The 27,102-nt window shown below is 41.3% G+C and overlaps 1 protein-coding gene across 2 annotated transcripts; it reads left to right on the forward strand.

Moving 5' to 3' along the window:
* The first annotated feature begins 518 nt into the window (after positions 1-518).
* LOC124547003 lies at positions 519-18,772 on the forward strand. Of its 2 annotated transcripts, XM_047125079.1 has the most exons (5): positions 519-615; positions 843-1,149; positions 1,236-1,326; positions 18,291-18,437; positions 18,522-18,772. In XM_047125079.1, exons 2-4 carry the CDS (start codon positions 886-888, stop codon positions 18,335-18,337), a joined length of 402 nt encoding a protein of 133 aa, XP_046981035.1. In that variant the 5' UTR covers positions 519-615; positions 843-885; the 3' UTR covers positions 18,338-18,437; positions 18,522-18,772. The 2 variants fall into 2 exon arrangements, 1 of the variants encoding a protein (XP_046981035.1); XR_006967688.1 differs by lacking the exons at positions 519-615; positions 843-1,149; positions 1,236-1,326 and adding an exon at positions 16,824-17,507 and having other exon boundaries at positions 18,291-18,432.
* Positions 18,773-27,102: the final 8,330 nt, after the last annotated feature.

A 27,102-nucleotide genomic window follows, 5' to 3' on the forward strand; every position in this document is an offset into this window, starting at 1 on the left:
TGTGTAAATGTTGCGTCTTTGCAGATTTTAGTGTATCTATTTTCGTGTGGGTGTGGATGTGGGTGGCGGGGGCGAGGGCGTGCCCGCGCGCTCGAGTGGGTGCGTGCGTGTAGACCTTACCTCTTTGTGCTGTTTTTATTTGTAAAGTTCCTATAATGTGTTAAATAGTGTGCCCTTGCAGAGTGTAGTGTATTCGTTTAAGACCTGTTTTCCTTCTGCTATTGCCTTCTGTATATGGAAGTTTTCCTCAATTGTCAGTTTTCTGTATAGGCTGTGGCTGGGTTTTAGTATTCTTAAGTCTGTCTCTATTGTGGTTGGGTGGTGATTGTTGGCTATAATGTGGTCAGCAAATGTGCTGTGGGAGCTGTTGCTTTTTAACCCTTTCTTTACCAGCGTAGCTTATAAGAAACATCGTCTTTCCATAGATGTATGTTGCATCAAACCGATTTTAACTACTCTTTGACTCTGTTTACTTGAAGCTCTATGCCAGTAGTGACTGTTCCTGACAACAGATGGCAGGAACTAACGCGCGGGAAGAAGGAAACAATTGTTGAGCGTGATTAGTTGCTGGAGTGTTCATTGTGAAGAATTGATGATGAAAAACGCGTAAAATGGGTAAGTTTTGCATTTTCGTTTACAGTCAAATAATTATAGTGTGGTGTGACAATCCTTCCTGCATAAGTACATCATACATTTGACTTGCATAATGATTTCCAGATAAGATAAACTGCGAAAAACCTTATGTTGCTTCAAAGCAACAGTGGAATTGAGTGGAAATTCCGTAATATAATGCCTCGCTTTACAAATCTATTGATGTAGGTGTTTGAAATTTTGCTTTGCAGGTATAAAATCACATTCTAGACACTTTTTAAATATTGCGTCACTATGTCTGGCTTTTTGACTGATGCTGACCTAGAATATATTATGAATTTACCCGATAATGAGTTCAATGCATACATTAATGTCCCTGATGGGGATATATCAGATGTTGGGGACGAAGATAAAGATGAAACTGTCGAAATTGATGAAAGTTCTCAAGCTATTTCCGAAGCAGCTGTCATGAATTTCATTCAGATGGTGGAAATGGAGGATGGAGCTGAAATTTCGGCAATTAGAGAGGAGCAAGAGACAGAATATGAATTTCCAAAGGTAGGGACCACTAACAGAAGTAACAATATTGAGAAAGTACATAATTATAATTGCGTATTTTAGACGTCAATATCTTTAAATTTCAGGCTGATGCAGTCAGGAGTGGTAAAGTTATTGATTCTCAGCCAAAATCAGATGTAAGCGACAACAATACAAATGAAGGAGCACCATCTACACGTGAGCAGCAGTAGCAAGTAAAACATAGATGTAAGCGTAGTGATTATAAATTTGGAAAAACTGATTTTGTGGTACAAGACACAGAATGGAAAGGACCACTTCCACCACCACCAGTAGAGGAAATGACACCTTTGCAATATTATAAAATATTTATGAATGATGACGTATTTGAACTCATCGCTGAGCAGTCCAATATCTATGCTTTGCAGAAAGATTCAGTTTCTTTGCAGACAAGCAAAAATGAAATGGAGCAGTTTGTTGGTATTTTACTGCACATGGGCATAATCAAAATGCCTTCCATTCATTTATACTGGTCGAATGAGTGTAGGTATTCACCAATAGCTGATGTGATGAGCAGAACTCGCTTCTTCCAGCTACTGCGGTATTTTCATGTTGTCAATAATCAAGACTTGCCTGAAGCTAATAGTAATCGTGACAAACTCTTCCAAGATTCGCCCACTTTTATCTGCATTGCAGTCATCATTGAAGACACTCCCTCCAGAAGAATACCAAGCTGTTGATGAACAGATAATACCATTCAGGGGTAGAAGCGGTTTGAAACAGTACATAAGAAATAAGCCTCACAAGTGAGGCTACAAATCTTTTACGAGAGCTGGTGCTTCAGGCATGATGTATGATTTTGAAATTTATGTTGGCAAAAACACCTGCAGTGATAGAGGATTAGGTTTGTCTGGGGATATTGTTTTGGCATTGACGGAAACATTGCCAGAGAAACAGAGGATTAGGTTTGTCTGGGGATATTGTTTTGGCATTGACGGAAACATTGCCAGAGAAACAGCATTTCAAAGTGTTTGCTGATAGTTGGTTTTCGTCTATACCATTAGCAATTGCCCTGAAAGAAAGGGACATTGAATTCTGTGACACAATCAGGACAGACAGGATGGGAAAATGTCCCTTGAAAACTGAAGCGGAGCTCAAGAAAACTGGACGTGGCTCCTGTGACTGGAGAGAACAAACAATGTAGGTTTAGTATGCTGGTTTGACAGAAAATGCATAAATTTTGTGTCAACATATGCTTGTGTTGAGCCCATGGCAACATGTAGACGCTATTCTGCATCTGAAAAGAAATTCATTGATGTACCTAGACCTTACATAGTGGAAAAGTACAACAAACATATGGGGGGCATGGACCTTGCTGACATGTTGATAGAACTATACCGTATCAACTTGAGGTCACGGAAGTGGTATATGCGCAATGTGTACTGGTGTTTGTCTGTAGCAGTTGTCAATGGATGGCTACTCCACCGACGTCATATGGTCCAACGTGGCAAAACCTCAAAGATGTCACTCCTGCAGTTCCAAGCTAATATTGCTGCAAGTCTACTGCTTGCGGGGAAATCAGGTTCCCAAAAGAAGAGAGGAAGACCAAGTTCTGAAATGTCGACAAGTACTCCTGCAGGAAAAAGGACTGTATGTGCAGCTCCAGTTATGGATGTGCGTTTTGATGGGTTCGAACACTTTGCAGATATGGTAGAGAAGAAAGGTCGATGTAAAGTTTGCATTAAGTGTACTACACAAATTTTTTGCACCAAGTGTAAAGTGCATCTGTGTCTCACAGTAAATAAGAAGTGTTTCCACATCTTTCATGGAATATAATAACTTCATAAGGCAAAGATACAACACACACTGATGTCTGACAAGATACGTGAAAGTAAAACAGTGAAATGTTTGCAGTACAAAAATTTCAAATTTTTACTAATACACAGAGCTGAATTTGTTAATTACTCGAAGGAAAATTAGTCATCACCACATTGTCAATGATAAAAATGCTGTGCATAGACTTCAAAGCTATAAAATGTGATGTATAAACCAATATTTTGCTTACATGAACCCGTGTCATTCCATGTGAAGTCACCCAGGCCTTGACACCAACCATGTCAGATTTTGATGAAACTTGGTACAATTACTTCTTTTATCATCCTGAAAGCACTTGTAAAATTTTTTTGCTCTATCTCTTATAGTTTTTTTTTTTAATAAATTTTTAAAGTTTTTAGATTTGGCGTTGTTTCAGCAGTCGGAAATCGTAACTTAAACGTGTCCTCACAACTAAAAAAATTTGTATATTAAAGAATACTCAAGATATCAGTATGAAATTTTGGAATAAGTTTGTGTATTATATCTAAATGTTAAAAAAATTACCATAAAGATATATTAAAACCTTCCAAATGAATAAAAATTTACAAGTTTTTTTTTAGCTAACGGATGTTTAGTTTTACAAAAACTGCAATATCTAGAGTCTCAGACCTGATAGAAAGCTCAAATTTGTTTTAAAATACTCTTAATTGTATAGGCTATTAGATAAAAGAAAAATTATGTTGGCTTTTTAACCTGTTTAATAGTTATCTAATTTTTAAAATAATATTAATTATATTTTAAAAATAAAAAGTACCAAGTGGCTTAGACACCGAAAATAAGGTTTTGTCTTCTTCGAGTAACAATGTACGCTTGGATTTTGTTTTGTTACTCCTGTGTTTTGAAGTAAAAAATTATTACAGTGTTAAATAGTGCTTGGATAGTATTTTATTAAGTTTATTCGAACTTTCAGTAAATACTGTTACTTAGTTTACAGAGATTCTTTTCCAATATCCTATAAAAGTAACCAGAACAGTAATCAGACCAAAAGTGAAATCAGTATGTCAGATATTCAAACCTGTAGCGTAGGGTTATTTAAAAAATCTGACTGTTTCCAAACAACCTACACACCTTCAAAACAGTTACAGCCAGTATCTGAACTGAGCGAGGAAGAAAAAGATTTGATCCACTTACGATCTGGAATTAATCTGTGTGAATTTAAGAATATATGTTCATACCACAGCTACTACTTTTTAAATGTTTTTGAAAAGTATCAAACAACATGTGTAGACCCACTAAAAAAACGCAAAAAGCCCATCAAAAAATCGTTGAGACGTGTAGGCTTGGATCTTTCTAAACAATTACTGACAAAAAATATTAGCATAAAACCTGGACAAAAGTTTTGCTCAACATGCCGTAACTTTTGTGAGGAAAAATAAAGAGTTGAAGTCAATGAAAGTGAAACAGATGATGAAGTCATGGTTGAATTAAAGGATTTTGATGTAATGATTTCTCTTATGAAAGAAAAGATTTCATCTGTTGGGAGGTCTAGAAAAATCCAGATTCTGACCTTGGCTCCAGATTGTTGGAGTCAAAATAAAGTGATGAAAGAATTTAATGTGAGTACATGGTGCGACAAGCTAGAAAGCTAAAATCTGAAAAGGGTATTTTGGAAACTCCTGGTCCAAAAAAAGGTAAAACTCTTTCTGAAAATACAGTAAGACTTGTAACAGATTTTTATGAAAAGAATGAAAGTTCCAGAGTGCTACCTGGAACAAAAGACAAAGTAAGTGTTCAAAAAAATGTGTACATGCAAAAAAGACTCATTTTGTGTAACTTGAGAGAACTCTGTTATTCTTTCTAATGGGAGAATCCCGAGGTAGAAGTAGGATTTTCAAAATTTTGTTTCTTCAGACCTAAATGGTGTATCCTTGCTGGTGCTGCAGGCGCACACACACTGTATGTGTATGCAGTATCCACCAGAATGTTAAACTATTACTGGATGCTGTGAAAATTGAAGAATCTTATAAAGACCTAATTAGGATGCTTGTGTGCAACACGGAAAACCAAAACTGCATGCTACGTCATTGCGACAGCTGTACTGCAAATACTGCACTAACTGAGTACTTACCTGAAAAACTAAGTGAAGATTATGATTTAGAAGAAGAAATTGTAATCAGTCAGTGGGTTAACACAGACAGGGCAGAAATGATCAAACAGTCTATCAGTCTTGAAGACTACATTTCTTTATTGGTTAGGTCATTGGAAAAGCTCACCCCGCACTCGTTTATAGCAAAATCCCAATCAGCACCCTTTAAAAGATTGAAAGAAGACCCACCACCCAAAACAGCAATTATTGTGATGGGTTTCAGTGAAAATTATTCCTTCGTTATACAAAATGAGATCCAAAGCTACCACTGGAATAGAGGTGGTTGTACTCTACACCCAGTTGGAGTTTTTCTAAGAAATGAGGAAAACAATGTTTTTGTTTCCAACCAATGTTTTATTAGTGATGACCAAGAACGTGATACTGGTTTTGCTAACTTTGTACAAAAAGAAATTACAAAGTGTCTGTCATCACCTCATACTGACATTGACTCAGTTCACTACTTTACAGATGGTTGTGCTGGGCAGTACAAAAATAGAAACAGTTTTAAAAATTTGACTGAACACTTGAGAGACTTTAATTTGAAGGCCCAACACTCTTTTTTTGCAACAAGTCATGGGAAGTCAATTTGTGATGGCCTAGGAGGAACTATTAAAAGAATTTTAAGGAAAGCCAGTCTACAGCTTTCAGACAAAGAACAAATAATGACAGTAATCGATGTGTGTTCATTTTCACTTTATTGACAAAAAAGAAGCTGATTTGCTACCGTTAAAACTAGAAAACCGTTTTTCAGCAACCCGAACCATTCCTGGAACAACAAGTTTTCATAACTTCAAACCACTTCCAACAAACAACCTTGAAATTAGAAGGACTACAGATAGTGTAAAACCCTCCTTACTCTTTTCTTTCCATTCATCTTCTGATTGGGTTCGTGTTGAACCATCCATAAATAGCTATGTGGCTGTAAATTATGATGGTAACTGGCACTTTGGACTGGTAAAAACAATATTCAATGATGAAGAAGATGCAGAAATTCTATTTCTACATCCTTCAGGACCAGCTGCATCATTTTATTGGCCTGAAAGAGAAGATTCTTGCATAGTGCCTTTGGAGCACATAGTCTGTGTAGTAGACGCACCTCAATCAAGCGGCACTGGAAGAATGTATTACTTCAATAAAGACTGTATCAAAAGAACTGAAAGCTCTTGGATGAAGTGGAGAAACAGTTTGAATCAGCATTAATGTTTATTAAAAAGACAAAATTACTCAAAAAATTCAATGTTGCAAGCAATCAGTTGGGTTATACATAAGTGTCATAAGTACAATATCTTTGTACATAATTCTAATGTAATCTACTATAATTAATAAACATGTTAAAAAGCCATCATTATTTTTGTTTTATCAAGTAGCCTATATGTTTAAGAGTAAATTAAAACAAATTTGAGCATTCTATCAGGTCTGAGACTCTAGATATTGCAATTCTTATAAAACAAAATATCTGTTAAAAAAAAGAAAAGAAAAAATACATATATATATATATATATATATATATTTTAATAGTATCATTTTTATCTTCAAATATGTATAATAAATAAACTTGCTGCAAAAATTCATGATGTTATCTAGAAGAGCTTTTAAGATAAGCAATTTTAAAGTTTTGAATACAAATTAAATTTACCATTTCGGAAGGTTCGGAAAACGCAAAACATAAAAAATTTATTAAAAAAAAACTATAAGAGATACAGCAAAAAAATTTTGCCGGTGTTGTCAGGATGGTATTAGAACCATTTGAGCCAAATTTCATGAAAATCTAAGGAGGTGGGTGTAAAATTTATTTTTTATTGGGTGATTTGATGTGGAATGACCCACCCATGTTTATTGAATTTTGTTTCTATGATGTCACTACCTGTAAGAACCACTGTTGCTTAAAAGCAACATAAAAAATTTTTTGGAATAAAACATACAAACACAAAGATTATATCATATTTTACAATTATGCACCTAAATAAGTGTAAAAACGAATGCAGATATTTTTTTTCTCAAAACTTCGAAATTCGGTAAAGAAAGGGTTAAAGTTCTGAGATGTTCCAAATATCTTGTTTTGAAGTTTTTGCAAGTTTTTCCTATGTATACTGACTGGCAAGTGTTGCATGTGAGTTCATATATTCCTGATCTGTTAAATTTATCCATAGGTGTTTGTTGTGTTTTGATCTTTTTCTGTATTGTGTTATCACAACAAACACAACTTTACAATATTCAGGAAACCGACAACCACAAGCACCACCATTCACAACCTATCAAACCACCCGTTGACACATAAGCATGGAAACTTCAGATTCATGCTCCACACATTAAACAGAACACCCATGAACAAGCAGAACTCCACACAAGAACTAAACACAATAAAACAAATACCAGTAGAAAATGGTTATATTACCCATATGGTAGACAAGTTAAATATGTAAACAGTACAAAAATGAACACACCACACACACACACACACACACACACACAAATCCTCACCCAGCACAGAACAACACAAACAATGACCACACACAAGACACAACAGAGCAACAACACACACACAAAACGAAATGGCACATACTCACCTACAACAACAAGATTGTTCACAGAATAGGCAACATATTGAAGAAACAGGGACTCCAAATAGGATACAGGACAGAGAAGACAACACAGAAAAAGATCAAAATACTAGAAACTCTTACAATTTATACGATTACTATAAGTTAGCCACCACACACTCTTCAATGATTGAAGATGAATTAACTGTTATGGTTTCTATACCCATTGCTAGATCAGAGCATAATTTTGAAATGTATAAGGTTTGTACATACCCTGTGAAATGGAGACAGGCAGGTATTCATGTAAAGTACATACTGAATGATTATCTACTGATCACGAGGATCGAAGATATTTTGTGTCCATAAATGAAAATGATTTGCATAAGCATAAACATAGTCATAAGTTAATTTGCCCTGAATTGGCAGTATTCTTTGACAGTAGAGCATACAGCTGTGAGGAAGAATTGTTTATGAATCATCCCCCAAGAGATGATTGTCCTGGAATTTTAACGTATCTATCATTCATTTCTTAAACGATGTTCTGAAGGTATAATTTTCTCATTTAACTCCTCCCTTGATGTCACATTTACATGTAAAAATTATGATATATCTGAGCTACCCTTTACACTCAAATTGAATAATAGTGGATTGATCTTGAATGCCACACATTGTGATTTATCACGTGAACTATCTGATTTGCCTAGTGTATTGTCAATTACATTTCATGCAACTGGACGTTTGCCATTAAAGAGCATGTTATCTGTTTATTACAATGATTCATACACATTAACACACATATTATCAAGTTTTTCTGAAGACATTAATTTACTTAAGGATATCCATGAAAATTTCATTTCTTCCAATAATGAGCTAAACTTCATTGACCCAGCAAATACAATAAAGTCCTTCGATTCATCCAGTAATGTTAATGCATACTTGATTGTCAGTAATGTGTTTTTATTGCTTTTATTAATTCGTCCTTTGTCAACAGCATTTGTCATGTATGAAATTGTGATCCTGAAGGCAGCATTCTCTGTACCGAACGTTACTGTGTCTGCAAATCAAATCCATTTGGAATGCCTTCTGATGCCACAAATGGCGAAATAGATTCATAACGCCCAGGTGGCCGTTTGGAGCCACCTATGGTTGCTCTTTTTCTCTGGGGAGAGTGATGTAAGGGTCTACGGGTTGCATGTAGCCGCACGGTACGTAGCACACGCTTGCCAGCCGACCTATCTGGAATGCTGACAATTTGCTTGGTCAGTACATGTGTGTCCAGCTGCAGTACGAAGCAGGGAGTAAGCGACTGGCCACCAGCCACAGCGTGCACTATTAACTAGCGTAGTCTCAGGTGCGAATATGTCTCTTTTCTTAGCTCACCGTGGAGCCTTTCGATACGACCGTAATTAGGATGTCAGACACAGTGATTATGGGTGCGCGCAGCATGCATTTTATAATCAGCCTTTGTTAATAAAACTGTTTAAACTTCTTCTAGGTGTTCACATATTGCTGTACCTCAAGAATCCACCACTTACAAACCCTGACAAATATTTCGTGTAATTATCATCTGGGGCAACAATACAAACAACCCCTTATATGAACTATGTTATTGTGTTTAGAAAAGACAGTTAAGTGAATTAATGGAAATGGACGACAGTCCATAGCTAATGAGAGCTGGGACTAATAGACCAAAGTGATTGGGTATAGTGAGTTAGGTTTATGCAAATATTAACGTCATGTATTGTTACAAACTGTGTTGTGTTACCCTGAAGAAATTTCAGCAGATGAAATTTGTATCGCGTGATGCAAGTGTTTTGTCAGCAGAGGCTGCTCTGAAGGCCAGGTGATGTGTGCGTAGCTTCTGTGTTAATTGCACCATTGCCATAAAAACATTTTTTGTGTTCACATGTTGCAAGCTGTCTGGATGCGCGTACACCCTGGTTATCGCTGCTTGAGAACTGTTAAATCAGCTTAACTGCCTCAAGAGAAGAGGCTGCCAGTGAATAGTGCTGATGCATGTGCAACTCACATTTCTTGTGTCTACTACTGTTGGCCAGGCATAATGTTTGCACGCAGTCAGAAAGGGACGCCCTTGTCAGCGCATGAAACCATGGGATGCTGAGGTCACCCTTCATTTTTTTACCTGTTGGCCGACTGCGCACACAATGTTTTGACAAAAATGGCTGCAAATTCGTTGTTCCAGTTTGCTGAAACAGTGACAACAGTGTCTTCAATCCCCTGCAGTGTTGATGCCACAGCCTTTGTTCGCCGAGTTACCACATAATTCCGTGTAATTTACAAAACGTCATATAGTAAAGTATCTAAAGCAGAGTACCCAGTGTTTAGTGTGATTATTTTTCCCTGGCGGCTCTGATGCCACAGCTTTAGCGCTATTACATGTTATCTACTCAACATATACGGAGGGGCCCAAAGGAGAGTATACAGTAAAGTGATTATCACCAATTATGCATAGTGCAACGACAGTGTATTCTCAAATATGTTTTGATGTAAATATTGGATACCAATAACAGTGTATTGTGTGTCATGTTTTAAATACTACAGTAAAAATTTAAATAACCTGTACCCTGTTCGCAAAAGTAGCTCAATGCTCTGACCTTCTTACTAAACTGGGGTAATTTTAAGAAGGTATCAAAATCATAACCTTTCCACATATGCCCTGTTTGTGTACTGGTAGGCAGGAGATTTATATTTTTTTTATGTCCCCAAATTTTAATAATTTACCCAAATTATATCTTTGTTTATGGAAACTAATGATTTTACATAATTAAATATGGAACCGAATGCAGGGACAGTGAAGACTATGGGAACGGGATACGATTATTGGTCAAATGCAATAACTATCTCCATTAAATTCCACATAGAGATATATTTTGTAGTTAGTCATAAATGTGTACACAACTTGAGATACAGAACAGAACTAAAAACTAACGTGGAGTATCGGCAGAGCAATAAGAGTCCAAAGATGGTGTTAATCATGGTCGATACGACCTATCGACGCCACACCAATCCCCCCCCCTCCGCAGTACGGAGTACCACCTGTGAGGCTTGAGTGGAGGTCATGCTGGTGTCGGCGTCAGTAGAAGTCATACGAGGTGACAGGTGCACGACTGGGATTTCCATCTCGTAGTCAGTCAGCAAGTGGGGGTGGATGCAACGGCCGGCCCAAGAGCAGGGGTGGGTGCAGGCGTGCTCGCCCCGAATGCGGATTGAGCCATGCAAGGAGATGAACGCTCGAATTTCTGATGGGTCGCACTTGCGGGGGAGGGACAGGCTATGCACTACACTGACATTTAACTGCCCGTTGATGGGCGTGGCTGTGATGTCTGTTAGGAGCACGAGCACACGGTCATCGAAGGTGATGATCGGCACATCATCCACGCACTGTGGTGGCATGTTGCAGCACAGGTTGAATGTGGGAGAGCAAGTGTCCACAGTCGGTGAAGTGGAGGTGAAACCCGCACATTGGGTGGATTGTGACGTGCCTGGAAAACCTGCGAATGGCGATGACGAATCATGGGTTGGAGAAAACAGCGCCGTGGGATGAGACAAAGTATTTTCAGGCTCCCAGCAGAAAAACTGTCAGGAGGGTCTGACTGAGACGGCAGAGGGGCCTCAGAGTCCACGGAAGCATGTTTGAGCCTGTGCAATGCAACAGCTTGAGGACGATCTTCAACCATAATGTTGAACGTTGTCTCGCCCCACCAGAGTACTTTAAAGGGACCGAATTAGGGTGATTGCAGGGGTTATCTAATGGAATCATCCCTGAGCATAATGTGGGAGCAAGTGTTGAGTGCAGTTGGTACATAAGTTTCTGGTGGGGAATGGCTGATAGGCGGGTGTAGCCATGCACCTTTGAAGTGAGTGCGTATGCCACTAATGAAATCTGGGGAGAGGGAAAAATTCTCGCGTGCTTGAGGCAGGATAAGTTCCCCTGGTAGGACTGGATTCTCCCCGAAAATTCAGAAATGGTTCCCTGTAAGTCTGGTTTGAAGGTCGAACAGAGACTGAGTAACACCCACGGAAGTGCCTTGGACCAGAGGCAGTCATGGCACCTAAGGGCAGTTTTGAGGGTGCAGTGCCACCGTTCAACTAACCTGTTGCTTTGCGGGTGGTAGGCTTTTGTATGAATTTTTTAATGCCGCAGATGTTACATAAAATGACGAATAGGGCAAACTCAAACTGCTGAACTTGGTCGGTGGTTGGGCAACCGAACCTGGCAATCCATGAGGAGACGAAACCTAGCCATGGTTTCAGTGGTGATGTTGGGTAAAGGAACAGCTTCCACCCAGTGAGACATGTGATCGATTGTGGAGAGAATACATGCATGGCCCTCCGACAGTGAGAGTGGACTGATAAGGTCGATATGTACGTGACGAAATCTTCCTTGCGGAATGTAGAACTTGCCTAGTGGAGGGGAGGTGTGGCGGCCGATTTTGTTGCATTGAGAGGAGATGCAGCTGCGTGCCCAGGTCTGACAGTCCCGTTTAATATTTTTCCAAACAAAACGCTCGGATACAAGTTGTGTGGTGGCATGGACGCCATGGTGAGCAAGGTTATGCAAGGCATTGAAGGCTTGCCGGCACAGTGTGGCTGGGAGCAACAGCCGCAGGGTGCCAGTAGACGAATCACACCACACCTCATCCAAAACGCCGGGGAACTTGGCTTTGATAAATACAAAAGTTGTTTGAGGATCTGAGAGGAGAGCTCGAGATTCATCAGAGGACAGGAGAGCGGCCAGGCTGGGTAAGTCGGTGATGCACGAGATAGTATTTATCCATGAGAAAAAATATCAGCAGGGATGTTTTCTGTACCTTTGATGTAGCGAACGTCTGTTGTGAATTGAGAGACTAAATTAAGGGGGTGGGTCCTTGGGAGGGTTGGAGAAAGCGTGTGGCTTGTGATCAGTAAGGATGAAGAAAGAATGGCCCTCAACATCGGGCCGAAAGTGTTTGACCGCTTCATAGACCGCCAGAAGTTCCCTATCAAAAGCGGAATATTTCTTCTGATGTCGCTGGTGTCAGTAGTGATGAACAACTTGGCTGAAGGGTTGGGATGGGCGAGTGTCACGGTGTGAGCTAAGGAAGTTTTTAGAGCCTTAAAGGCCTCCGGCATAGGTTCAGTCCAGTGAACTGGTATAAGGCATGAAGTCTGTTTGCCCGACAGCGAGTCTGTCAGTGGGGTCTGCACGATGACGGCAGAAGGCAGATGCCGACAGTAGTAATTTATTGTACCCAAGAAATGTCAGAGTTCTTTGTAAGTAGCCAGAGGCGGCAGTGATGTGATGGCCTGCATGTGGGACTTGGGAGGCTGTATTCCATCTGTGGAGATGATGTAACCCAAAAATGTGACAGAAGACTGGTGCAATTGGAATTTGTCCTTGTTGACCTCGATGCCGTTGGAGTTGAAGGTCTGGAGGACCTTGGATAAATGATTTTCGTGTTCCTCAGCTGAGTTGCTGAAAATGAGTATGTCATTCAGATATGCAAAGCAAATCTTGAACTGTCGTAAGATTCAGTTGATGAAACGTTGCCATGTTTGTGCCACGTTTTTCAGGCTGAACATCATGAAGTTGTATTGGAAAGAACCGAGCGGTGTGATAATAGCTGTCTTTGGAATGTCTTCCGGTGCTACGGGACTCTGGTGATGGGCACGTTTACAGTCAATAACACTGAAGATTGTGGCGCCCGATAACATAAGAGTGAAGTTGTTTATGTTCAGCACTGGGTAATTGTCCATGACAGTACGAGCGTTTAAGCATCTGTAGTCGCCGCACATTTGGAAAGAACCGTCGTGTTTGGTGACAAGGTGAATCAGTGAAGACCAGTTGCTGTCTGATGGTTGCAGGATACCTGCCTCCAAAAGTTCGGCAATTTGCTGCTGGGCCACATGCAACTTAATGGTGTTGAGGCGTCTAACCTTGTGCCTAATAGGAGTGCCGGCAGTGGTAACTATCTTGTGTGTTGTTCCATCAGTGACGGAAGAAACTGAGAACTGCACATGAGACTGAGCAATGTCCTGACGTGAAGTTTTTGGATGAGTGGGGCCTGACGAGGCATAACCGTTAACCTGAGTGGGAAAAGGCAGCATGAAAGTCACATGCCTATTACACGAGTGCGGCGTGCACTTGTTTGGAGAGGTTGGCTGCACACGCAGCGCGGAGTGGGTCGGGATGTGCAGCGACTGTCTGTTGTCAGCCTTGCCTTGGGTTACTGGCCCGGACGAGATAGGCGTTGGTGTCACGCAGGGAACAGCAATGGCCGTCGAGTCACGTGGATCATGCGCACGAGAGAGAGAGAGAGAGGGGGGGGGGGGGGGATAATGTTTATCAACACATGGGGTGGCTGCCTGTGCGGTGGGCGTGGTCGTATCACGCGCGCAACTGTGATTAGAAGTACTGTTTGAAACACATGGCACTGAACGTGGCGAGCAAGCCGAGGGTGCAGTGTCTACCGGATGTGAATCGTAACACGCAAGTAATTTTTTTGGACTAACCTGCTGAGTATCCTAGCTGGTGTCTGCTGGAGAAACACGATTAGGTGGCTGCACTGACTGCAGTTTCAGCAGTGAGGTACGAGCCGCGGCGAGCTCATGGTAAGTGTGTGCTATTCGTCGTTTCAGTTACTCGTTTTCCTGGCGGAGTTGTGCCGCCGAGTCGTATTCTGACAGTAGGTTAGTGATGCAGGTCACCATGTCGCCCAAGAGCACTCGCGTACTAATGCACATGCCACAAGAGAAATAGAACGTGGAACGTAAGTGTGGGAGCACAGTATCTTAGTGTTAGTGGGATGATGTAGCAGTGAGCCCTGAACAATGTTCGGAGAGAGTTTGTAATGTGACAAAAATCCGTACCGAGAACTGGTTCATCAATGTCGGCAATGTAGAAAGTCCACAGAAAACACAGAGAAGTGGATAGGTGCACCGTAACTTTGTAACGTTGATGCGTTGACAGCTCATAGAAGTGACCTCATTGGTGAAAAGGTGGGAGGAGCCAACGATGTGGGTATGATAGACACGTCAGCACCTCTGTTGACTAGGAAGATGAGCCGTGACGAAATGTCAGTCACGTATAAACTTAACGCTCGGCCAGGTGGATGAACGGATAGAGTACAATGTGTGAGGTTCTCTGCAGGACTTGGCGTCTTCTAGATCCTGCAGTCAGTGTTTGGGGGCTGGCAAGGTAATCGGCGCTTCTTGGCATCGTCGCTGAAAATCTTGTGGTACCAACAATATGGACAAACTGGATGTGCAGGTGGCAGCGACTGTGGCAGCAGAGGAGGTTTGTCCTCATTGATTTGTTCCAGGAAGTGTACTGGCACGTATGGTGCGTGGGCAATTCTTGAGTGCTCGGACAGAGGAGAGAGTGAGGGGATACTGCCAGGCAGTGTAGATGGCATGGAGGTGGAGCGAGCTCTGCTTCTGGCCGCAGACAGCCGGTAAACAAGAGCAATTGTGTCAACCAGTGGTGAGTGGTGTGCTGGTTGGTGTTTTCATAGCAGTGCATAAGCTGGTCTGCGATGCGAAGACGAGAGCCGATTGACTTGAAGGAGTGTGGTAGCAGGTGAATCTGTAGGTCGGTAGGTAACTTGGCAGACCATACTAGCAACAGAGTAACGTCCGGCATTGCATGTTCACTCACAAGTAATCGGAGGCGGCACCAGAGTTGTGATGGAGTTCGGACCCTCAGATGCTCCTCGTACAAGATCTTGATGATTAATTCTTGTGGCGAGCAGGCGAGTCAGTACAATATTGTTTTCTTTGCGAACTCGTACTTTGGTGGAGGCAGTGGCGCAAGGAGTAGATCACAATTAAGTCTGAGTGATCATGGTGGTGCGTGATGAGACAAAGGAATTTAGAGTTGTCGTCAGACACATGATGTAACTCAAACAGATGCTCCACAAGCGCAAACCATGATACGGGATTGTCCTCTTATAAAGGGGGCAGCTTCGGCAGACGGCGAGGGGGGGAGGCTTAGTCGGCTTCGGTGTATCTTGGAAGGCCTGCTGGTCCATGATAGGAGGGGCTGTACTGCAGCCTGGTGCCATAGGCGTATGTATGTTATTGGCAAGCACGTCCAAAGCAATGGCAAGTTGCATTGTCCTTGACGTGTGACGAAAACACGACACGACTGGCATGGTCGGTACAGTGGGAAAGAGCAGTTGTGCAACAAATGTGGCGGTCCCATAAACTGGAACAGAGGTTAGAGGTACAGATTTGAAATTGTCCACCTCGGAAATGACGTTGAAGGCCAGCGCAGCAGACACAGGCAGAACTGTGGGAGAGGTGAGTGGCTGAACGGTTGGAATCAGGGCCCCCCCGTGCATGTGGGGGAGAGCCGGCCATTGGCGAAGGATTGGAGTGGTGTGGTGTGGTTGTCATAGTTGGGCCTCCCAATCTTCGAACAAAGCGTTGGGTGAGGTAGCGTCATGCACATAACCTGCTGATTTACAACACCCAGCGTGGAAGTCGTAGAAACTTTGGGGGCACCAGTATGTGAATGGGATTATCGGTCGAATGCAATAACTATCCCCATTAAATTCCACATAGATATATATTTTGCAGTTAGCCATAAACGTGTACACAGCTTGAGATACAGCAGAGAACTAAAAACTAACATGGAGACTCGACAGAGCAATAAGAGTCCTAAAATGGTGTTAATCGTGGTCGATACGACCTATCGACGCCACAAGGCCATTTCAGGCATGTTGTTTCATTTAAATGGCATTCAGGCATCAGATCACTAAATTCTTTGTGGACTCTAATCAAGTGCATCTATAGGCTATTGTGCACACTTATTTCTTTATAAATATGGTGACACTTTAGCAGCTTAGTGAAGTAAGTGTGTATATTTATACAGTTAGTTATAATAGAGGGAAACATTCCACGCAGGAAAAAAATGTCTAAAAACAAAGATGATGTGACTTACCAAATGAAAGTGCTGGCAGGTCGACAGACACACAAACATACACACAAAATTCAAGCTTTCGCAACAAACTGTTGCCTCATCAGGAAAGAGGGAAGGAGAGGGAAAGACGAAAGGATGTGGGTTTTAAGGGAGAGGGTAAGGAGTCATTCCAATCCCGGGAGCGGAAAGATTTACCTTAGGGGGAAAAAAGGATGGGTATACACTCGCGCACACACACACATATCCATCCACACATATTTAAAGACCACAGTTAGTTAACTTTTCATAAGATGTGTAAGTTACCTGCACTTTTGCTTTCTTTTGACTTTAATATTAAAATTGCATTTCTCCATTTAATTTGTAAATATTAAAAGTCTTTTGTTGGTGGGGATATGTAATGGTACAATATCCTTTACATATGATCTTTGGACAAGCAACAGAAAGTACAATTTAGTAGTTGTCGAGTGGCCGAACTTGGAGGCAGTAGCATTCAGGCAGAGCTGGTAATTGCTCATTGAAGGCAGTAGAGTACAGGCAGAGCTCATAGTTGGTCATGCATACAGTTATTGTGTAATGGCACACTGTTTAAAGTTTTCTTTAATTGTGTGTCTTAATATCAATGCTCATGTGTTTAACAAAATAAATGTTGTATAGTAAAATCCATGCATTACTAATTTCAGAAGTATGTCACTCAGCACACAATAATGGGTAAAGTTAACAGCAAGAAAGCGGCATTTTCAATCTAAATCAATTACATGCAGGCCACCCATTGACAAAAAGAGTGTATTCAGTGCACAGATGTGGGGAGAAGCCTTGCAATGTCTCCCTCATCCGTAATTTAAGGAAAAAGACAAGACTGCACCTGAAGAAGAGATCGTGGAGCTACTCGTGAATAACTACAGTGAGGGCGAATTAGTCTTAAGTCTGCAGAAGTGGTGACTCCTCCACCGATCCTGAATCCTTCAGTCTACATAAGGTGGGGTAACTCTAGTCTTATGTTTGAACAAGAGATGTAATTTATAGTTCATTGAGATCCAAGTGATTTAAAATGATAATGAAATACTTAGGAAGAAAACACAGTTCAGTGACGAAGTGGAATGAAAGTTATTTTTATCCCTTTACTCACATGTTTGATGATTTGCCTTTGGCACGCAGCTGTCAACTAAGGAATGATTCAGACTTCATTCTTCAAGTTTTTGACAGGAGGTCTGAGGACATTTATAGTTGATGAAACCAAGTGGCTATAGTTATACATCAAGGAAATTACCCCAGAGTTAGTACATTTTAGATTATTCAAGTGGTCTTTCACGTGTTGCGTGATACGGCTAAAAGTTACCAAATATTGGTCCAGAATGTTTCTTTTGAACACACCAGTCTTCAGTGTGTCCTGAGACAGTTGTCTGTTAATTCTGAGAATTTCACATTTCAGAGAGTACTCTACCATTAGTATAGGGAGAGATTATTTAAGATCAAGAACACTCTACATAAAAGCTCCTACCAGCATTTCATTGTGCATTTAATTTGAATAAGAAGCTTTGCACTGGAGAGAGCCAGTTATTCTGCAGATATCTACTAGCCTGTTTTCGTTTTTCCAAAGATGTTATTTTCATATGACTTTGCTTGCACCCCAAGTCTCAGTGATGTAAAAGATACATATGCTAAACTTCAAGAAGACAATGTCATTTAGAGACTGCACACATAGATCACTTGAAGCACTTTGCTCTGATGGGCTTTTCATGTATTTCTTTCATCTTTGCAGGTAACCGGACTTTAAAATTGGAACCAAAAGAAGAATCTGGCGGCTAGAAAAGGTGCCTAGTGATGAGTTTTTATGAGCTCAGCTCCCTTCAATGGAACAAGTACTTTGTATTTACCATGACATGCAAAATGGACCGATTTTGGTGTGGTATCTATGTTACACTTCTTATTTATAGTCTGTAAGCCTACTGTGTTCGATGTCTGTAGATTTAATTAGTACATTTTCTCTCAGATGCTGTTCTAGACGTTTGCTGAGGCAGCCTTTCTGTTTAGTTCCACTCAACTGTGTTATGGCAGTCTTCACCAGACTCCGTCTCCTCCTGTTTGGATGTGTGTTAAAAGAGGATGTTAATTGTCTGCGAAGCTACTTGAATGACAAACAATTGAACTTTAAACCTTCTGTATTAACATGTTATCCTACAAAAATATTGTCTCAATATACAATCTTGTACACAATGTGGATTGACAGGTTAAATCGGTGTAGTGTGGATAAGATCAAGACAATAAGTATACTCTGCACAAACCAGTTTGACAGTTATTTCTCTTTTCTCAGCATTCATTGTAGTTGGCCTTCTCCTTTTCCCATTGTCTTGTAAACACTTTCAAAACCACGATGTCAAGGACAAACAGCCCCATGTACCAGGTGACGAAGTTCATTCGCCGTCTTACATTGCAGATGCAATGGGTCAAGATATTTTCCCATCTGCTCATACCGTAAACAATATCTGTCACAGAGGGATGTGCTGACACTTACTACGGAATGTCAAAAACATCTTTCATCACCATGGAAGACTGGGAGTGAGACCTGTCATTTCATAAGATGTCATGTCACACTTCAGCCATCACAAGGAAATGGAAGAAACACAACTGCATGTTACTACATCTGCCAGTACTAAACTACATAGTGTGGGGGAAAAGCAAATATTCCTGTTAAGGCAAAGGCGAATATCCAAGCTAGTATACAGAAGCTGTACAAAGAATGCCAAAATCTGGGTAAAGAGAAATCACAGACAAAACAAATATGAAATTACTGATTTGGAAAGGTGATCTCATAAATTTGACATGACAAGTTTATCACAAGAAGGTAAAGAACTTCTTAGGTGACAAAGATAAGATCGTATTAGTTCACCAATGAGTGGATAGACAAGGTTCTTGCTCTTGAAAATAAAAATTAAGTGTACAAAAGATGAAAAAAATTCATATAAGAATAAACACGATAAAGATTTATTAAAATCAATAAGACAGTTACCCTGGAAGACTAAACTCCATCATCATCATCACCACCACCTAGAGACAAAGAGAGTTATCACCTACAGCACCAAAAATATTTGGTTAAAGACCTTGATTAAAACCTCTTTATCAGACACATGTACTACAGTTCTGTTGACACAGAAGTAATAAATTTTACCATTTGCAAAGCCTTGGAAATGTTGTTCCGATGCAATTATTTCCGTATCTCCAGGCTACTATTTACTGAGGTTGGATGATCAACAAAAGTAAAATAAAGAGTCATTCTTTGAAAATCATTTGGCCTTGCATTGGGATAGTGAATTGCAGCCCTCAAGTTGTCCATGAGAGTGTCAAAACTTTGGAAGATAAGAGGTGCAGTTCCTTACCAGATAGGTTTGATGGGGGACATTGAATGTCCATAGGACAGCTCAATTTATATTATGTTGAAATAGGGGAAGAATGTCACAGACAAATTTTTCATAAGTTCCAAAGTCTGTGGGCTTCACTTAATAAGATGTCATATACAACAATGCTGGGTGAAGGAAGTCCCATTCAAGGCATTCTAAAATGAATGTGAATTGTTAACTACATCCCAAATGACCTAAAAGATGGAAGCCATCAAAGAGAAGACTACAAAGAGAGATTACTGCAACTAGGTGGTTGGTCTGAAAACAGCTTCAGGATTGCAGGGCTCTGCATCAAGCAGGGTGGATGGTGATGGCAGTGGCAATATATGTAATTAAATTTGTCCGCTTCGCTAAATGGATGGATATTCCTCTATGAGATTCTGAAGGAATGGAACAGGTTGCACATTTTGTCAACCCATATACGTTCACTTTTGGCACGAGACAGTTTTAAATCAATGGGGGTCCAAAAAATGATTTGGATATAAAACAGCTTCAGAGCACTTACCCAGATGCAGATGTCAAAGAAAGTGCTTTCGCATTGCTAAGACACATGTTTGGTATCCGTCAGAAAGAAACATAGGCTTGAATGAATGTATTACTCAAGCTGTTAAGGAAAATATTACTAAAAATTCGCCGGCCGAAGTGGCCGTGCGGTTAAAGGCGCTGCAGTCTGGAACCGCAAGAGCGCTACGGTCGCAGGTTCGAATCCTGCCTCGGGCATGGATGTTTGTGATGTCCTTAGGTTAGTTAGGTTTAACTAGTTCTAGGTTCTAGGGGACTAATGACCTCAGCAGTTGAGTCCCATAGTGCTCAGACCCATTTTTGAACTAAAAATTCAGAAAACAGACCTCCAAAGAAAAACAAAATGAAACTATTAGAGTGTATTGTTTTAAGGAAAGACACAAACCATTTCACTACTAATAAAACAAAAATGTTCTTTGAACTATTTGAGATCCACAATGCGACAACACAGCAGTGATTCTCTAAGAAGCCATGTGAACACTCAAAGTGCTCAAATGATACTGCAGAAAGAGGGACTGCTGTGATAAACTTTAATGAATCATTCAGGGATGAACAACAAAAACAATTCTTGTTGAGGGTGGCCAAGCTGCACAGAAGTCATCACCAAATGAACAAAAGATGAGATTGCATTGTTCAAAGTTGATCATACTACCTATCGATCTTAGTGGCTAGTTTTAATATTATTTTAAGGTTTTGCTTTCTAGTTTTTCCAATAACAGTAGCTAACACTCGAAAATCTTATTTTTTGCCTACTTTTAGAAGACTGATCAAAATGTGCAACCTCTACACATTATCCCTCCTCCTCGAAATTTGATATATAATTTTTGCGACACGGACTCGAGATATAAGCAAAGTCTGCAAAAATTTTAAATTTCTTTTTTTGCTTACAAAATGAAACATCTTAACATTTACCTTTCAAACAACTTATTCCAATTAATGGGTTAGGTTTGGCTTTAAAACATTTTGTGTTATATAACTATCAGACTGGCTATGTTATAGATTGCATAGTTTCTACAGGGACAGGAACACTGAAGAGGAAAATGCAATGCACTGTAGAATATAATTTGAATATGAGAGCAGATAATTGCTTTGATATGCTGCTAAGCTCTGATCTATACTTAAAGACACTGATATGGTACAAAATATTCTTTTTCTTTCAGTATCAACAAAATGGTTCAAATGGCTCTGAGCACTATGGGACTTAACATCTGTGGTCATCAGTCCCCTAGAACTTAGAACTACTTAAACCTAACTAGCCTAAGGACATCACACACATCCATGCCCGAGGCAGGATTCGAACCTGCGACCGTAGCACAGTACCAACATATGTGTATTTTACACAGGTCAAAAAATGTCAATAACAGAGTTCCATCCATTGCTGTTAAAATAACTTATAGAAACATATGCAACAGACCACATGGAAAGTTGGTGTTGTGATAATGTTCTACGATCTGTGGGGACCCAGTTCCCAAATGTTTCGAGCATCAAGTACTCAAAGAAAGACACTAATGAATATATGCCTGGTTTGTTGGACACGAAGTGCATCGAGAAACCAGATACGAATGCAAAAATTACAGGGTACCATTGGGTGTTGTACAATTTTGAGTCTCAGCATTAACCATCAGTATAGGTTGGGTGAACCTAGGTCAGTAAGAAAATTAATAAAAATGTATTTTTAACTTCACCAGTGCGGATGGAAAACACACTGTGTGAACATAGTTGCAAATCTACTTAATAACTTCAGATGTTGTCTCCAGTTAATGACTGTGTTGACAAACTCACAGATTGGAAGTTTGAAGTGCTGTAATTACTTTTTTAAGTATACAACAGTAAACATACAGCAAACATTGCATCAGACAAAGGTAATAAATGATCATTATTTATGTATGGAAGTATTCATACAGAAACAAAAATCAGTGTATTTTATTCGGCATATGTGCAAGCAGGGTGCTTTTGGAAGGAGAAAAAAATCACGAAGGAAAACTATAATCGGTGCTTTCATTTCTCAAACTCAGCTTTGGGAATTGTGTTCCTCAATGAACATGATAGGTGGATACTATGGACTCGATGGCAGTGAAGGTAAAAAACAAATGAGCAAAGCAATGGAAAAATCCAATAAAAAGACATCCAAATACGAAACAGTTCTAAATTCACTTGGTAATTATTCCACAGGATATCGGTGACAAATGACTGGCGATTATTTTGAACCTCTGATTAAAGCTCGGGCTCACATGTTGCACTCAGCGAAGCTTAGGTTCCAGCATGCATTCTGTCAGCAATAAACCGTGATGTGCTGTTGACCAATGTGGTGATCATTGTTTAATTGTCTCCTTAGTTACAGTCACTTGCAGACCATTTGCTCAGCTGGGCAGGGCGATAGTGTCAATCCTTAATTTACTTGTTTTATTATATGTAAAATTAATTGAGCCCCTCTCTCTGTAGCAGAAGCCCTCCAACATTTCTGAAGCATTTAATTAATTTGGCATGGGGCATGGCACACAGGTGGATGACAAAAGTGATTGTCAATAGGTGTTCTTCGGCCCAGTGAGACACAGCAGACACCACTTTTTTGAACGTGTGCCCCCAATTGGTTATTTGTACAGCCAGGGTAGAGCGCTGTGATGCTTCCACTCCGCAAAGCACTGTATTCATATTGCTATCATCATATACATTATTTTTTAAAAATAATGCATTTTTACCCAGAGCTTCAGTCAATACACAATACGTTAACTTGCAAAACTTGTTCCTATAGTAGAATGTAAAGCTTGGCTGGGTACCATATATTATTTCACTAAGTTTCTCCTGCGCAGTGTGGTTATTTAAAAATTGGTATTTTGGTTACAGATACTGAATGCCACTTGAGGTGCTATTTAAATTATTAAACCTAATTTAATGTGCTCAGAGCTCTCTATGTCGGACCAGAGTTTTTTTAAATACATTTTGCTAGCTGTTAAAATTCTTAACAGTTAGGGGCTAAGTCCTTTCGGCTTTCTTGAAATTTGTTTTAAAGATTGTGCACAATTAATTGCTTGAGGGCCACAAGCCTGTTACGTTGTTGGAGGGTTTGTTTTCAATGTTCAGTGGGAGAGTTATGCTTATATCAATGTGTGCAAAGGAAAATTTTAATATTGTGTGTTGCCAAAATAAATGTTAAATAAAATTGCTCAGTTGCTTACTGCTCAAGGCTCCATGTATCCAACACAGTCTGCTTCATGGCTAACCAATTCCTGCCCACAACCTACAATAATACATTATAGTTAATGATATTGAGGTACAGTATATGGAGCTAATCTAACACCATAATCAAGGAAATATGCAACTACAAATAAATGAACTTTGGGGTACCGTATCCAATCTAACACAGTGTTCACAGCAAAACAAAAGCAAGCAAACAAACAAACTTGAATTACTGTAGGTAAAGTTAGTCTAACACAATTGGGGGTTTCAGTCTCTAACAACCTTGTGCAAGACACGATAGCAATTTGGATATAGTTCACAAAAAAGAGCTCATATCTTGCCACACTCATTGCAAGTTAACAGGTTCTGTGAGGCCAATTGTCCACCCTCAGGACACGAGACTGCAAGGCCAGTGCTGAATAATGTTGCCCTGAAGTATAGTGTCACAGGAGTCTGCAATGCCTATTTGTTTTATAGACACACAAAACAGACTCACCACTGATGTCTTTATGGGACATGCAGCTATTTTATAGCAATACAACAAGCTTTTAAGTTCTGATACTTAAATAACTTTAACACGAACTTCGAAAAGAACATTCAATCACTGCACTTGTGTGGACAGCTTGGGATCAGTGCAGGGAGTGACAGGAACTGGCAACACTTCCTGTAGCATGCTTTAGGTAACAGCCCCCACACGCTGCAACAAAGAGAAGTTTTTCACAGAAAAGTCTTGTCTTTGGATGCATACAGTTCACAATGTGGTTTTTTACCAGGCGATGGGCCATCTGCTGCAGCTTGAGATTGTCTGCTACAGCAGAAGAGCGGTAGGCCGAATGTGTTTTCCACTGGGAGGAGGAGAGGGCAGTTGCAGCATACAGAGGCCAGTCCCAGTGGTGTGGGGTCCGCAGGACCAGGTCAACAGTGGCATGGTGTGCAGTGGCATCTGGAGCATCACCTTATGAGCTAGCTGCAGTGTTAACACCCCACTACACTGCTAGCTGGGGCATGAGGGTCAATGAACATGTTGGGGTGCAGGGACAGAGCCAAGCAAGTGGCGCAGTGGCATGTTGATGCTCGAGCAGGTTGCACACAGTGGACAATGCACCCTGTGCAGGTGGCATAATGTGTGTCCTCTCGTGCTGGGGCCATAGGTGCTTGCTGCTGCTCCTCTTGCTGGTAGATCAGGCCGCACATTGCATCAGAGGCATGTGCTAGCGACACAGGGAGGGTGACAGGTACCTCGCAGTTGAATGCATGGTGCTGGCACCTCATGACTCAGGTGAGGTGCCAGGGGATGGATCCGGTGGTGGGGGTCACGAGCAGCTCTGTTGGGGCAGGTGGTGATGTGAATGGCAGGCTGGCATCCACTCTCTGGCACCAAGCACTGCCTGCCAGGTCAGCAGTTGCGGACAGGGTACCATTTTCATCACTTGGTGCCACATCGATTTCAATGAGTGGCAATGGGCAAGGGATGCTGAGACAGTGTGTACACTGACGTTAATCAGTCAGTGGAGGTAGCACCATGGAGATATACAGAACACATCTTCTCCCTGTGTTGGGGAACAAGTTGTGGTCCTGAATACTATGGGCGGAGCAGTAGCTCGCAGGCATCCACCCGGAGCATGACATACACACATGTACGGAGGTTCCAATGGGTGAAGGACATGAGCCAGCCATGGCGTCAGGGGTGTGCCAGGTGCAGGTGCACAATGCAATCGTGCAGCTGCTGTACAAATGCTGGGGTGTAAGTGGAGGCTTGCAGCGGCTGTGGCTTGAAGGCTCCAGGGACAGTGAGCAGCTCCCCGTATATGACACTGGTGGGGGACACACTCAGTCAGTTTTGAGTCACTCGCAAGCCCAGAAGTAGTAGCAGGGTAGGAATCCAAGTTACGGACTGACAGGTAAGAGCGGATTTAGGCTCCTTAGTATCTCTGCACCGCGCTTTTAGTGGCAGGGTGGCAACTAGCCATAAAACGGACGCATGTACAGTCAGATTCCACGAGTATTTTAAACAGGCAAGATGTGAACTGTCATCCACATTCCAGTGTCACATAGTGGGGCACCCAAAATGTGAGACCCAGTTTTCCATCAAAGTCTTTGCCACTATATCTGCCATAATGGTCTGATATTGGCATGGCTTCTGGCCACTGACTGAACCTGTCAATGATGGTGCGGATGTACCAGTGGCCATTTGATGACAGAAGGGGTGCCTACACTGACAATATGGGCATGGAAAAAATAATGGTCCACCACAGGGACAGAAACAATAAGGGTATGCACTACAGCTTACCTTGTAGTGCTGGCATGGGAGACAGGTTTGGGCCCAGTTGGTGCAGCAATGTTGGATATCAGGCCAGGTGACAGCTGTGGATACACAGACAGTGGAGTGAAATATACTGTTTGAGCGCTACCTTGCATAAGTCAGGGGAGAGGTAGGGGCAGATAGGTTCTGTGGAACTGCGTGGGTGGTGGAACTCGCACCAGATGAGTAAGTGCATACTGGTAACAGTATTTGGTTGGAGGTTGAGGCCAGTGTTTAGGCCACTGTGCAGGCTTAGCAGCTCAGGACTGGCTACCTGAGTGGGAGCCAGGGCAATATAGTTGACTGGTGGCATTAAGGGGACAGGAGTGGCCGAGGCAGTAGATAACATTGTTGATGCCTGACAAATGCCACGTTAGTTGTGAACAGCACTATGTATTCCTGTTGACGAAACTGTCTGGGGAAGACTGTATCTATTCCTGTTGACAGAACTGCCTGGGAAAGACTTTATGACTTCCTTTCAACGAAAACCTGTTGCAAGGGACAGTGGTGGGTGAAAACTGTGAAGGGGCATCCTTCCACCAAGAGGAGGAAGCAGTTCATTTCACCACCTTGCATACAGCAAGATGCCACAGTCCAGTGCAACCCAACTCCACTGTGGCTCAGAGAGCTTCATGAAAAGAATGCCGGTGGCTGCCTGGAACTTTCAGTGTGTTGTTAAAGGAAGGTGCCTAGGGCAGACTGGCTAGTGTCAACAATAATTGCAAGCTGGGCAGTCTGATGTGGGTGGACCAGGAAGGTAGCACATTAGGTCACGTTTCATTTTTTGCTTTGTGTCGCTCAGTGTCGTTCAGGAACCTGTGGAGCTCTTTAAAAGATGCAGGGTGTGGGAATTCGGCAATGGAGCAGACTTGTCCATCGGGTGGGATCCTACAGATGGTATCCTGTGTCCAAGGAAGTCAATCTCTTGACACCAAAGACTCATTTGTCCAGGTTGATAATTCCTGCACCTTGGGGGCAGAAAAATGTCTACTGGAGGCATCAATGGAGCTCTGTGACATTGCACGAGTGGATGAGGAAATCACCCAGGCAGGCAAAACAACCTGAGCCACCACGTAGCGAATTATCAAAAAAGTATTGTCAAGTCTGGGCAGCATTGGAGAGCCCGAAGGGTGTAAAAACACAGAGAAAGACCAAATGCAGTGATTATTGCTGTC

The sequence above is a fragment of the Schistocerca americana genome, chromosome 1, assembly GCF_021461395.2.
Source record: "Schistocerca americana isolate TAMUIC-IGC-003095 chromosome 1, iqSchAmer2.1, whole genome shotgun sequence".
Lineage (NCBI taxonomy): Eukaryota > Metazoa > Arthropoda > Insecta > Orthoptera > Acrididae > Schistocerca > Schistocerca americana.

Coding starts and splice junctions, on each gene's coding strand:
- LOC124547003 (XM_047125079.1), top strand. CDS start 886: ATGTCTGGCTTTTTGACTGATGCTGACCTAGAATATATTATGAATTTA. Junction 1,150..1,235: donor CAGAATATGAATTTCCAAAG/GTAGGGACCACT, acceptor TTTAAATTTCAG/GCTGATGCAGTCAGGAGTGG. Junction 1,327..18,290: donor TGAAGGAGCACCATCTACAC/GTGAGCAGCAGT, acceptor TCATCTTTGCAG/GTAACCGGACTTTAAAATTG.